Source organism: Lepidothrix coronata, unplaced genomic scaffold, assembly GCF_001604755.1.
Source record: "Lepidothrix coronata isolate B3197 unplaced genomic scaffold, Lepidothrix_coronata-1.0 Scaffold146, whole genome shotgun sequence".
In the NCBI taxonomy this organism is placed as follows: domain Eukaryota; kingdom Metazoa; phylum Chordata; class Aves; order Passeriformes; family Pipridae; genus Lepidothrix; species Lepidothrix coronata.
The window spans coordinates 1375067-1389462 of NW_016690326.1; the positions used below are offsets into that span (position 1 = coordinate 1375067).

General features: G+C 40.2%; 1 protein-coding gene across 2 annotated transcripts in view; it reads right to left on the reverse strand.

The window, feature by feature from the left end:
• The window catches only part of RNF145 (ring finger protein 145), a 48127-nt gene that overhangs the window by 16298 nt on the left and 17433 nt on the right, over positions 1–14396 (reverse strand). For both annotated transcript variants that reach the window (XM_017828183.1, XM_017828184.1), the window contains exons 3-4: positions 11108–11216; positions 1966–2057 (exon numbers count right to left, since the gene is read on the reverse strand). In XM_017828183.1, the coding sequence (XP_017683672.1) occupies positions 1966–2057; positions 11108–11216 (201 nt within the window). The remainder of the gene's footprint in view (positions 1–1965; positions 2058–11107; positions 11217–14396) is intronic.

The window sequence follows — 14396 nt, forward strand, 5'->3', positions numbered from 1 at the left end:
CTCAACAGTCATCAGGCTGAATTAGATGCAGGGGAAGAAAATACTGTGAGAGCCCATTCAAAATGTACTAATGAATTAAAGCATTAGTAAAGATGAAATTTGTGAACCAAGTGGCACACTGTACATCACCCCCTCAATTCTGACCAGAACTTTTAGGAACCAGTGCTGTACCAGTAGCACCACTATTCCCTCATACACCCAACTTCAGGGCCCTTGTCAACAGTGCTGCAGCACAACACTCTGGCAGAACATGTGAGGAAAAGATGGAGCAAAGCACCTGTATATTCATTTTGGTGTGACAATGACACCGCTCAGCACCGTGAGTTCCTGAGACTCCACTGAATACACACCTTGTAGAGAACTGATCTGAGAAAATATTTCATATTTATATAAAATACTGCCAAGACTCACAGCTCACTTTCACAGGTCTTCCCCAAAGATGACCTCTTGCCATCAAGACCAAAACTGCACTTTCAAGTTGGCTTTAAAAGAACAGGGGAAATTAAGAATGGGGATATTAAATATGTTAACATACACACACTTGCTAGTACAGTCAAGCACCTACTTCTGAAACACCATTACAATATGGAGACACTTTAGTCTGACACCCACCACAACCCAAAACTATACTGGATAAAACCAGTATTATCTTTTCCTCCCTTATTTTGACTCTTGGTTTAGTTTCTGTCTAAGTGTTACTGATGACACAATGCCTCCTGAATCTGCTCCTGCCCAGGCCTGCCTGCAGCTTTGTGAAGCTCTCTGAGGGATTCTGCTTTACCATGGGACCCTGCATTGCACCTGAGAAAGATTCAAAGGACTAATTACAAACATTTTCTCACAGAAACATGCTAAAAGCTTTAGTTGTACTTTGGTGTCATTTGAGGAGACAGCAAAATATATCTAGAAATTCACAAGAGAGAAGAAACTATAACTAAATAACAGTTCCTTGAAAATTACCGATGTTATTTCTATTAAAAATACTAAAAGCAAAGACAAATGCCACATTTGGAAGTAAGGATGCAGGCAAACAGGAGATGTGTACATTCTGGCAGACCTAACATACTGTTGGGTAGTAAACCCATTTCTAGCTGCCAGTAGCAGCTGCAAGTAAACAGAAAGCAGCTGAGTTTTGCCAACAGTACATGGCTGACTAAATCTGTCAATAATCTGATGAAAACCATAGATCTTACTGAAAGGAATTAAGGAAGATTTTTCTTCCAAGCTTGTCTCAGGTTTAATTTTATAATATACATGGGGTGTGTGTATTCCAGTATCCTCTCAGAAGAACATATGGTTTGGTGTAACAACCTTAACGCTGCTTTTATTCTCTTCCAGTCAAAGTTCAAAGGCTAGGAAAACAGTCTAGGAAGTCCAGTTCTTCAGGATTTGAGATTTTTAGGTAGAGAAGTCATCTCGGCCATTAATCAAACACAGTTTAAATGTACTTTTGACTTCTTATTCCTTAACTCTTTAATTACAAATATCCTGGAGACTCTGTAAAAAAACCAGTAGCCTGTAGTCCCCTGCACACACCCACAGACATATTTCATCATGTTTTGTAAGAGACCGATAATGTTCATCTCTAAATCCAATAAAGAATTAATACGTGTACAAGTCTCAAATCCAAAATCACCACAAATGCATGTTATTGTTGAAATTTCTACAGTACTTTCACATAAATATTACTATAGACAAGCCAGTTGTCCTGAATCAAAACTTATCTGACGGTAACAAACTCAATCCGACAATAACACAGCGGCAGAGCATGACAAACACACCTGGAAAACAGAAAAGGCCAGGCAGGATACAGGTATCCTCCCATGCCTTTTGCATATTAATAAGAATCACAACTACTAAAAGTAATAAAAGAGAATTGAAACCAAGAGGTAAAACATGCACAGGTTTCAATGAAAAGAATTAGGCAGAGCTCTCTCCTGCATCTCAAATATTTAAAGCACTTACCTACTAAAGCAGTCATGAAACGGTTCATAGAGAGAGGCTCCAAGTACATTGGTCCCTCATATCCTGATTCCAATTCGCTTCTCACATAATCCCTAAAAAGATAAATGCACAAACTATTATGATCAAACTGATCAGACAAGAAGCAATTTATTCATTCCACACATATGTAACTTCAATGTATGTCACAGCCAATTAACTAAATTACAAAAAGCAATATTAACATTACTGTTACAGCAGCTTCACTGATGGAAGGATCTAACTGAAGCATGACTTTAGCGAGAGCAGAATTATCTGTAATTAGACTCACTGGCAGAGCTGTAAAAATCCTTTGGGACATCCAAGCTGTTCTTCAGACCATGGCCTCAAACTGCTTATTGACAAAGCCTCTTAAGCACCATTCCATTTTTAAGTATCCTTATTAAGTGTTTTTCTTCCTAACAATAATTGCTTTTTCTACCAGCAACGTGTGGAAGAGAAAATTTGGGGGCTTGACAGAGAGGTCTTTCAATTTAATGCTCATAATATTTTGCACCTAACAAGTTCTCTGCACTGAAGTAAAAAACAGGTATGAAGGAAAAGTGACAGTCATGGACTAGAGTCAGGAACAGAGTTGCTATGTAATCCTTTTATCCAACATGATTTAAAAGTGTAGTTCTATCCTGGGAAGCTTAGGGGACCTACTGGATACCCTCAAACTGACAGACCTAATAAGAGTCTGAAAATCTGAAAGGGCATTTGTAATTTCCCCCAAAGAGGGTGGGCTCTGAGGGTGGGCTCTGGCAACCAAAGTAGAAGGTAAGAATTTGAGGAGATTGGGCATTTTCCTGCTGTTGGTGATTATCCATTGGCTCTGTCTTCAAGGTTAACAGATGTAACAGCAACAGAACTCAAATACAAACCTCACACTGAGAGCAAGCATTTTGCACTTTCAGATGATCCTGGAACAGCACAGCAGGAATTCTCCAGTGGCTCCTTAATACCCTGCCATGGGACAGCAGACAGTATTCCCGACCTTTCGCATCCAACTCTCCAGCCCATTTTTATTCCTTGCCCTGCGACCCTTCCTGCTCCACTCCAGGACAACTGCAATTCCACCCGTGTTAGGGCACCACCACCTCGGGCATCAGCAGCACAACTAAGCCTGTGCTTGTATCTGGCTCATCCTGTCCAGCCATTTGTGTCTACCTGCATCACATCCTGGGAACGCCAGACAGACACACTTGATCTGACCCCACATGGAGCTAAGGGAGTCTGCTTGCTCGAGGGGCAGTTCTTTTATTACATGTTTATTTATATCATTAAAGCAAGCCACACATGCTGGGAACAGCTACAGACAAAACACAGCAAACAGGACCGGAAACCACAGCCAATACAAGCATTGCTCTTTTTATTTTAGTGCAGAAATAGCTGCAACTCAGTGGTGGTGAAAGCATTCGCTTCTCCCCAGAAATGTGGAAACATACCCCCCTCCTGGTATTAACTTGCTACCCCCCAAGCTAAGGTATTCGCATTTTCACTTGCAAAAAAAATCTCAGGAATTCAAGACATAAATCTCAAAGTACTAAAACAAACACTTCAAAGCCTGTTCTTCATAGCTGACAACGCTGCCTACTCACGGCAGCTTTTCAAGCGTCATAGTGTACGTGAGGTACGTTGAAATGGGTTCTTCAGACTGCAACCTACAATTAAATACACAAAGACTGAAAGGCACCTAAGACAACTATTCTAGACAGAAAATTCCCCCTTGTTATCAAGCTATAGCAGAACACAAATGCTTTTTTCCCCACCTTCCAAAAGGTGGATTGTATTCCAATAAGGATATAATCTTTGGGACAAAGATTTTTCTATTTCTTTACATCAAATGAACCAGCAGAAAGCACCTTCTCAAAGCATCAACACAAACAAGATAATCCATCAGAGTTACAAAGAGAGAAAAAAGTAACAGAACTTGCAACATGCTGAAGATTACGCTTTGTATTAGCAGTATCATGCTCCATCCTCAAATTTAGGGTGAAAACACTGGCTATTTCTAAGCTGCTAGAAGGAAAGCAGTGAAGACATCAAGTTTCTTCTATATCTGTTAGAAAGCAGGTTACAAAATCATCCAGGATACTAAGTGCAGCAAGATGACCTTACACAACTTGGCTAAGAAACACAAACAAAGCTACACTCACGGTTGCTTCTTCAACACAAGAACGTGTCTGGAGATGACCCAAATTTCTTCGAGCTACATTTCTTGCTGTTGTCTGGTTCAGTCATCTGCACTGAGGTCTGCACTCGGCTGAATTCTCTAAGTAACTCTCAATTATAATTGAGTTTTAGGCCCACCAGCTTGGAGAAGCAATGTTTTAAGATCTCCTAAATTTTTTAAACAGTATTTGTAGATGATGTCTGAATGAGGGAAGTCAAAGCAATGATTCTCTTATTACCCGGACAAGCACAAGGATCTTTTGGCACAGATACCAATCAGAAGATGCCTCGAACAGCTGCAGTGCCATACAAGATGATGAAAAAAACAAGTGCCTGCACTCAATTTTGATCAATTAAAGCTGTATTAATCTGCAGCTTTTACATTTGAGGATTGTTCACTTTACTGCAGCAATGTAAGAAAACAAGAATGCTAAAATCATTATTTACCAGTTAATGAAATGACTGAAACTACATTATTATTTCAGAAAATTTGGATTTAAGAATAAAGCTTCGATCAGACTGCCTGCTGTTCATTTCATGAATGCATTCCCAGTCTCATTTAATCCAACTACTGGCCTGTTAACAGGTATTGAAGGCCAGCCATGACTAATCTTGCTCTACAAAGGTGAAGAGATACAGTGCTTCACACATGATCATTTTTTGTTACTGAAAGTGCAGAAAGGTCTTCTGTTACTAAAAATATGCCTTGTAATTGCTGACATAAGGCACAGTGGTTATCTGACCTAATTGACTCCTATCGCTGACATTTACTTTGGCTGATTAACCTCCACTGTCAACAAACACACTCTCACAGGTTTCTAATGTCTACAGAAAACCTTAAAATTGTGTATTTTAAGTCTGTCCATAAGAAGCAATTTAGTCTCTTGCTCCCCACCTTCTTGTCATTTAAAGTTCTGCGAGGTTCAACACTTGGAATACAATCATAACAAAATTACAAAACATGAAATAAGACAATTATATGGACTCCATTTTTTAGCCTCAACAGTGTGTTTAACTGCATCACCTCCAATCTCCATAACTGCATAATTTATTTTCCCAAGGTTTTTAGCTGGAAATGGGTAAAAGAAATGTGATTTTTTTAAGCAAGACATTTGTGCAACTACATATAAAATAAAACCAGCATCCACCTTGTCAGGAGTGGCAGGACTGTGGTAAACTCATTTACTTGGCTGAATTCTTTCAACTGTATTCTTTTGGATGAGCAGTTTGGCTTAGCATGAGTTAGCTAAAGTTGCTGGAGTCTTAGGCCACAAGCTGCAAACTCCCACCTACAAAAGTCAAACTTATCTTGAATTTCTGCTCACTTACACGAAGGGACGCCCTGAGACCACTGGGAACTGCAAGATAAGGAAGTCACAACTACCAGCAGAACCTGCAACCCAGCCAGATAAAAGCAGCTAACACCCACCTGGAGATAGAGTCCTACAGGGAACAAAAAGACCCAAACCAAAACCCACCACTGGGTCAAGAGGTGTGTGCAAAGCACATGAAGAGTGTGTGAAGAAGGGGTGGATAGACTGTAAGGGTATAAAGGCCCAGGGATTTGGGTGTTCTGGGTCCCTGGCTGGAGGCACCCAGCTCAAGCTGTTCCTATTGCTGTGTCACTGAATTATTAAACTAATTTTTCTGGAATTAGAGTCTGGAGACTCTGCTGTGGGAAACCTGGGGCAAATAAATTTTGGGACTTTAGGCCACCACCTTCACATCCTCTCATCTCCAAATATCCAACTGCTGGCATCGGGTGAGTTCACCTGGGACCTTTGGAGCAGGAGGCATTGAAGGGTAAGTGTTAAAATTCCTTAAGCAGATTTGGAGAAAGTACTGCAGGGGGTTTGAGACCCCTGCTGTTGCAGCTCACTTATGGGTGTGCTGCCTGATCAGCAGAAGGCTGCATATAGAAAGGGGGTTTAAGTTCCACATTTGAAGGAGGCTCAAGTCCCTCTTAGCACTGGGAAATATAATCCTTTAGATAAAAACTGTTGGCCAAGTCTGAGACTAAGACAGGATTCAGCTGCACCTACACTCCTCTCTGAGAAGGAGTTCAGAAAGCAAGGGGATTCTTTCTGAACCTTGTGATTCAACAGGAAGGTCTCCCTAAAAGTATTTTTTATTGTTTTTTCTTTCTTCTTTCTCAGTATAGAAAAGGGGATGCCCTTGGCTGAAGTACAGCAAAACTGGGAAAAGATTTATGGTACAGCTCAATTATCTGAAAGGCACACACTGGCCTTGTGCCAGGAGGAATGGCCATATATTACTAGGACAGCTGGTGGGGGCCCCAGGAAATTTGGCCACTACATGGAACTTTCAATCAATTAAGATTCACTTATTTACGACAACGCTTAGAGGATAAAAGCCCTGGACAAATGCATTACTGATTTAGGGAAAGAAAATTAGATACACAACTCTCATGTCAAACGAGTGGTGAGTAACCATCCAGCTAATGAATGATGGCACTAGGAAGAACTGATACTCTGAAGGGATGAAGTGGGACAGCTCCCTACTCTTGGTGCTGTTAACCCAGATGACCACAGCTGCATGGCTAAGTATAAAATCAATGTATGACCCAGTGTGGTATGAAGTTAACAATATTAAATGGGAGGAAGTTTGTGTAGATTTTTATGGGCTGGGTGACCAAACCTCTATAAAACCCCATGAAGGAGCTCTCGTTTTTTGTTGTGAATCAGATAGAGCTCATGATCCAGCTTTAACAGAGAAACCCAGCAAGACCAAAGTTCATTGCCCCAGTGCTACTAACTGCTGCTTAATGTTCAATTCCAGCTGTTGTGTGTAGTTGGACACCAGATTTCAAGCAAACAGAATATATGTTAATGTGACCTGTGAAAAATAATTAACTTGATACCAAACACTGTCTCACTGCCCAACACAACATGCTTAGCTACATCTCCACCTGATCCCACAAATTTCTGAAATCAGCACTGGCTCTTAATTGCATCCAGGCACAACTGCAGACACAATCTACAGTAGCCAAAACTGTAAGAGAAGGGGAATGGGGTATCTCTCCTATTGAAATTTAAAAAAGAAAATCTGGGAAAATGCAACTGATTTGGAAAGAGAATTCCAATTGTGGTGGTATCCAGCCAATTTCCCATATAACTGCAGCAGTAATTAGGCCACAGCTTTTGTCTCAACAATATGCAACACATCCATATTATACCACACACCCAATCCCTGCATTAGGATTGAATCACAATAGAACTGCACTCTATCCTCTAGAACAGAGAATATGGGCCCAACAAAACAGTATCAAATGGCAGACTGTCAGTGTTGATGAGTGTGTTGTAGGAGAACAACAGGGAGTTATTTGTGAAAGCGAAACCATCAAAGCCCAAGACATTTGTTTTGACATGGAACAAAATGTCTGTCACTTGAAATACATTTTGAAGAAACCCCTGAAACTGTACTTGTATATGTTGGAAAAGGATTTGCTCGTGTAAGAACTCTGCAGTCTTATGTTTGTAAATAACAGCACTTCAGGGACAAATAATCACTCAATTATTTCCAACTCTAATAACACAGTAGGATGCAATTTTAATTATTCAGCTCCTATTATTTTCTATCAATGGTTACAGTGCAATTATACATAAGCTGAAGATTTATTACTTGCCCCATTGGAATGAATCCTTCATTGGTGAGGAAGCTCCTAAGCACAATGACCTGTATCAACTATTAGAAAGTGTATGAAACAATGGACAAAAAACTCTAATCACCATTCATTGTGATGCAGAAGAGATGCATCGTGTCATGAAAAGAGGGAAGAAGAAGGGAGAACAATGCTGGGAAACTCTCTTTGGGCAGTCACCAACAGCAAGCAACAGGAATCTATAATCAGATGCTCCATCTAGTAGTGACCTGGTTTGCTCCGACTATATTGTGCCTGTTGCTTGTAACAACATATGTGAGACTAAGGGTCATAGTTAAAGGCCCTGAAAGACTTCATAAGTTCCTTTTGACATCTTAGCAGGAATGCTTAATAAAAGCAATGGGAGGACTGTTGTAAATTAGGATTAGTTGGTTGAATTCTTTCAACTGTATTCTTTTGGATGAGCAGTTTGGCTTAGCATGAGTTAGCTAAAGTTGCTGGAGTCTTAGGCCACAAGCTGCAAACTCCCACCTACAAAAGTCAAACTTATCTTGAATTTCTGCTCACTTACACGAAGGGACGCCCTGAGACCACTGGGAACTGCAAGATAAGGAAGTCACAACTACCAGCAGAACCTGCAACCCAGCCAGATAAAAGCAGCTAACACCCACCTGGAGATAGAGTCCTACAGGGAACAAAAAGACCCAAACCAAAACCCACCACTGGGTCAAGAGGTGTGTGCAAAGCACATGAAGAGTGTGTGAAGAAGGGGTGGATAGACTGTAAGGGTATAAAGGCCCAGGGATTTGGGTGTTCTGGGTCCCTGGCTGGAGGCACCCAGCTCAAGCTGTTCCTGTTGCTGTGTCACTGAATTATTAAACTAATTTTTCCTGGAATTGGAGACTCTGCTGTGAGAAACCTGGGGCAAAGAAATTTCTCTAACAAGGATTTTGGTTTTTTAAAGCTGACATCTCTTTCTTCCATAAACAGATGGTATGTTATTTCCACCCAAATTGCCAGGTTAACATGCTACATACAAACCTAGCATCATCTCTGATGCTCCAAGTATTTACAAATACTAGCTAATCCATCTTTACACATCAAGGTAATTCTCAGTTCTGCAGGCAAGGAAACAAACATTTAAGAAATGAAGTCACTTGTCAAGGTCACGTAGACCTGGAAGTCTGAAGTTAGAGTTTAACTATAAAATTCAGATGATCTTATTCCCAGACTTGCAGATGAACTGCAAGCTATTTCTGGGGTGGAAAAAAAGCACTGAGAATTCTTTCAACAGCTCAGAATTTCCAGGACACTGCAGAGTCACAAGTGCCAGCTGATTCTGGTCTTGTTCTATAATTTGCACTAACCAAACTGGCCTCAGTATGAGACCTCTTCATCGGTCTTAAATAGCATCCCAACTGGTAGTGCATGCAAGCAAGTCTCTGCAAGTTTTCAGCTCTAAGCAGAACTGCCAACAAAAAACATGAAGGAACAGTTTGCACATGTAACTACTGCATGTTTGTTATGATCAGGCTGCTAAATAGAAACACCAGTTGGAATTGGATAGTTTTGGCAATAAAAGGACGGGCTCCACCAACAGATTTGTCTGTTACATTTTACTATTTTCAATACGAAAACTAACGGGATTCAAAAATTCTTTTGTAAAGCTATTGCAAGTGCCATTCCCCACATATGATTCTCTGATTATACAAAGGCTGCTGCAGAGAATCCCTGGCACTGTGCTTCCTTCCAAACCAAATCGGCCTGATGTCTAGGGAATGGGTAAGCTCACTCAAAAGTGTTAGCAACTACCTTTGCTTTGCAAAATACCACGGGAATACTGCTGGACTATTAATTAAATATATTTTTTGTGCCAGTTGATGCAAGATTTAATTAAAGTCTTTATTAACTCACTCCAGAAGCACCAAATAGAGAAAGCTTACTATGAACACACCGAACAGTCCAAGCAATAGTTATCAAACATGTTACAATGATGCCTGTGAAGTCCCAAACCTCACAAAGCAACAGAGGTGAGAATTCCTATTACATAGAAACACAAACAAAAAGGATATTAAAAGCAAACACAGTGCTATCTATCCCTTCAAGTATCAACCAAATGCATATCATTTCCCTTTCTTATAAAACATTTAAAGATCCAGAGTGGCATATAATATACCTCTCTGGCTGTAAATATTGTGGACCAAAGCCCTGTGTCTGACGGGCATTTGTTACTAGCTTCATTTTTATTTCAACACAAGTTCTCAAATAATGTTTAGTTTGCTTTTTCTAATAAGTAAGCCTTCAACCCTATAAGAAACAGCCACAAACTCCATCTATAATAACTCAGGACTCCCCTGAGGATGATAAAAATCCCTCTTTCCTTCCTACTGAGGCAATAAGAGGCCATAATTCCTCTCTTGGACACTCATCGTTTCAGGAAACCATTAACTGTAACTCTGACAGCCACAACAGTGACAAGTCAAGTTGCCACAAAACCTTCATTAACAGTCCCCTGAACTGCAACATACGAAGCAAGAGACATTCCAACAAATGCTTTGGAACAATAATTTTGATGTAGAAATAACAAAACTATCACTTCCCTTAAATCAATTGAAAGCACATTTTTAAATGTTTCCCGTCGGCAGGCACCAAACTAAGTCAGGCTCAAGACTATATTTTCAAAACTTCCCCAGTAAAGCCTTTAATGTGATGGCACTTGCTTTGGTTCCAACTAGACATCGTGAGAGTTTACACTGGCTTTCAACAGATCTAGCTGTGGCCAAAGAAAGGTGGTTCACTTTGTCTTGTTTGATGCAGAGTTCCCCAGCCTCTCGCTCTGCATTTTAGATCCCAAACACCTGTCTGTTAAAATATATTGCACAAAGACAAATTTAAGAATAAATCCCACTATTACTCTGCTTTTACCATCTTCCAGATCCCTATTTGCTCTCCAGGTGCCAGGGAACTACAAGTAACATCCTGTCTGCTTTGTAAAACTCCCCAGTGCTGAAAGCATGTTAGCTGAGCCATTGAGAAACTCAGATTATTGCATCAGAGGCCACATTTAGTCTTGTGGTAAGTGCTTTCTTTCCTCAAATTAGTGGACATTATACTCAAAATTCCTGGTGTATTTTCAATGACTTAAAAGAACTACTTGACTGCATATTTAGTTCCACAAACTTTTCCAACACAAAGAACAACAAGATATATTTAGGCATTGGACATAGAAAAACAGCCTCCACAAAACCATTTATAGAAGATACTAACAAAATAACAGTTAATTTTCTAATTCCCAAACCAAGCTAACAAAATGAATCCATTTATTCTTACCTGGAAATTTGGTGCCCAGCATAAAGCAGCAGTGCAGTCAAAAAGTACAGGTAAAGCTGAACCAGGTGTTGCCTTGGTAAAGTTAGCAGCACAACACTTAAGATGTAACCTGCAACAAAAAGCAGACGTTGATATTTCAAAAAATACTATCTAACCCCAATTTTCTTAAAATATGAACTAACGCTCAAAACTATTCAGATCTCTAACACCTTTGTTTTCATTTGGCTTAAATTTCACTTACCTACATTTTCCTCTCATCAAAACTCAAAGCACACAAAATACCTTCCCCTTTTTCCTTCTTTCTCCATGACCAGAAACAGCTTTACCAGCTTCTGTAAGATCACATCTACATGTCAAGAAGGGGACTTGACCCACAGTATTTTAACATGACAATGAACATAACCTGTACAACAAAGAGAAAACAGGCCTAGGTCTCCATCTTCTTCCAAGTGAAAGCAACTTTCAAACACAGGACACACAGAACACTTTTCCATGCTGATTAGCATGACACATTTTAATTCTTCCACTCTGTGGCTTGCAGACTCTTTGCATGTCCATAATTTGAGATAGGGACACACGGCCTGTACCTCATACATCACTGCTGCATAAATCAAGGACAAGAACTGGCACAGGCTAGGATTTGTAGGCATTTATACCAGCAGTTCCTGCACTTCTTGTTAGCATTTAGTGAGACTGTGGAAAAACACACGATGTGGATACAGCTTTACTCTGACCATGGCTGCTCAGCAGACTCTCCAACAAGCAGAACACTGATTTTTTATCATGCCTGCTCTCATTTGGATACTCAAAGCAGTACTTTGAAGTCCACTTCCTAACTGGATGGCACATGTCCACACTCTTCCCCAGATAGGTTGCAGGTCAAAACCCCAGCACATGGTGCCTTTACTAATCTTTATTTCCGAGCTCTCCATCACAATGCAGTGCCCTCATGCTGCGTCTGAAGGTCAGCTCAAGTGCCTGGCACTGAAATCCATTTAGGAAAACAACCCAGCAACAGCCAAGAACTCCCCTGAAGCTAAGAACAGAATGCTATAGAAGAACTCACCCTGACCCTTACAGCTACACTAGTCATGTTACATTTACAGTTTCATCCATCTATGCAGCAACATGAGGCACAGTCTTTTTTCCTGAATTAATTTATACCCTGAGCTTTTTAAATAATGCAACTCTAGATTAAGCACTCATGAGCAGTGACATAACCAGCTACTATAAAGCAGCTTGGGAACACAGCATGTTCGAATATTTGAAAAAGATACTATGTCAGAGTCAGTATTTATGCAGAAGTACTTGAAGGCTGCTTAGTACCTGCCATGTTCAATAAGCCACCTCTGTAAAATTCTACCAACAGTTTGGTCTTCAAAAAAGTATCTCGCAAGATGCTCCTAGAAAAGGCATCAGGCCCACAGGATGCCAAGAAGAGATCAATTCAGGTAAGACAGATGACAGGAGTGATGATAAGACAGACAAAGCCTATTTACTTACCTTTTTTAAATACCAATATATAATTTATGTACTTAACATTAAAGATAACTTTTCGAGTACCTTCATGAAGTGGATATGACAAGTTGCACATTTGTCTGAGGATGTGTCTTTTCAAAAGCTGAAATAATTGATAGTTTCTTTTATTACAATGAATTATCATACAAGTCACTAGTTTCTGTACAGTATCACTTTGACCAGAGGGCTGGAGCACCTCTCCTTTGGAGACAGGCTGAGACAGCTGGGGCTGTTCAGCCTGGAGAACAGAAGACTCTGGGAAGGCCTCACTGTAGCCTTTCAGCATTTAAAGGGGGATTATAAGAAAGATGGGGACAGACTTTATAATAGAACCAGTAATGATAAGACCAGGAGTATTGGTTCTAAACTAAAAAAGGGTTGATTTAGATGAGATACAAGAAAGAACTGAGTGTGGTGAAACACTGGAACAAGTTGACCAGAAAGGTTGTGGATGTCCCACGCCTAGAAATATTCAAGGTCAAGCTAGAGGGGTTCTGAGCAAGCTGATCAGCTGCAGATGTCCCTGCTCTCATTGCAAGGGGGTTGGACCTTTAAAGGTCCCTCCCAACCCAAACCATTCTATGGTTGTATAATTTTTATTTTAAGCTTTTTTAAGGGGGCTTGAAATACAGCACTACAGATTTCCTTCTAGCAACTGTTTTATACAGAGCAGATGTTCTACATCATCCATTTTCTTAGCAAACACCTGTATTTTATGGAATTCCCGTTCTTTGTTCAGCACTTTTCATCTACCAAATACACAAATGACAAGAGCAGGAACTCCTCAGCAGTCTCCATGAAGACATTTAACAAGCCTGCACCACACCACAGCCTCATGAGCTGGATCCAGCACCTCTCACACCATCCCCTGACATTCTTCCACCTCATCTCTGCTGCATTCACTTCCTTCCCTTGATTCCTTACTGAGGGACAATTCTCCCTGCGAAACAACCCACAGCCATTTATCATTCCAGCACGTGAGTCAAATCTCTCTAAACCTCTCCTTCTCACTGTAGCCCATGACTCACCTTCAGGTGAAGAACTAAGTGGAGTTTATTATGCAGTCTTTTATTCTTCAATTATTCTATAAATAGTCTTAGAACACCTGTTTACTGTATCTCTATTTAAGCTCTGCCATTTTCTTTACCTTATTCTATCACATGAAAGTCTGCTTCTTGGCCACATGATGATGTATCTGAGTGATGGCAGGATCATTTCTGTAAGACATTTTAGAGGGCAGTAACTGCACTCTAACACAGACAAGTTAGATGAAAGGATTTTAGAGGTCACTGAAGTTCATTCTTCTCTACATGATCACAACTTTAACCAAAATAGTTAGGATCCTTCAGGATAGACTGAAGGAGTAAAAAAAAAAAAAAAAAAAAAAAAAAAAAAAAACAAAAATAAAGTCTAAATACAAATCAGAAGATGAGAAGACAACAGTCACTGTGCCTTCTAACCAGCTTCCAGACAGCACAGATGCTCATAACACTGTGCAGGGAAGCAGCACAAGACAACCAAGGTTACTGCAGAAGCCTGAGCAATGAACTCCACCACTCACAAGTTTGGGCCGGAATTTAAATGTTCCCTTTGAAGCAGCCACTTGGTCTAATTGTTAGATTTTGAAGAGGGGGAGAGCAATAGACATTTGCAGTAGTCCCCATTCACTCTTATTTACAATTCCCTCTTGTGACTTGATAAGAGGGAGATTTCAACACACTTCATACTGCAATATTTGCATTTTTACTGCAGAGGCCCTATTCCCAAAGTG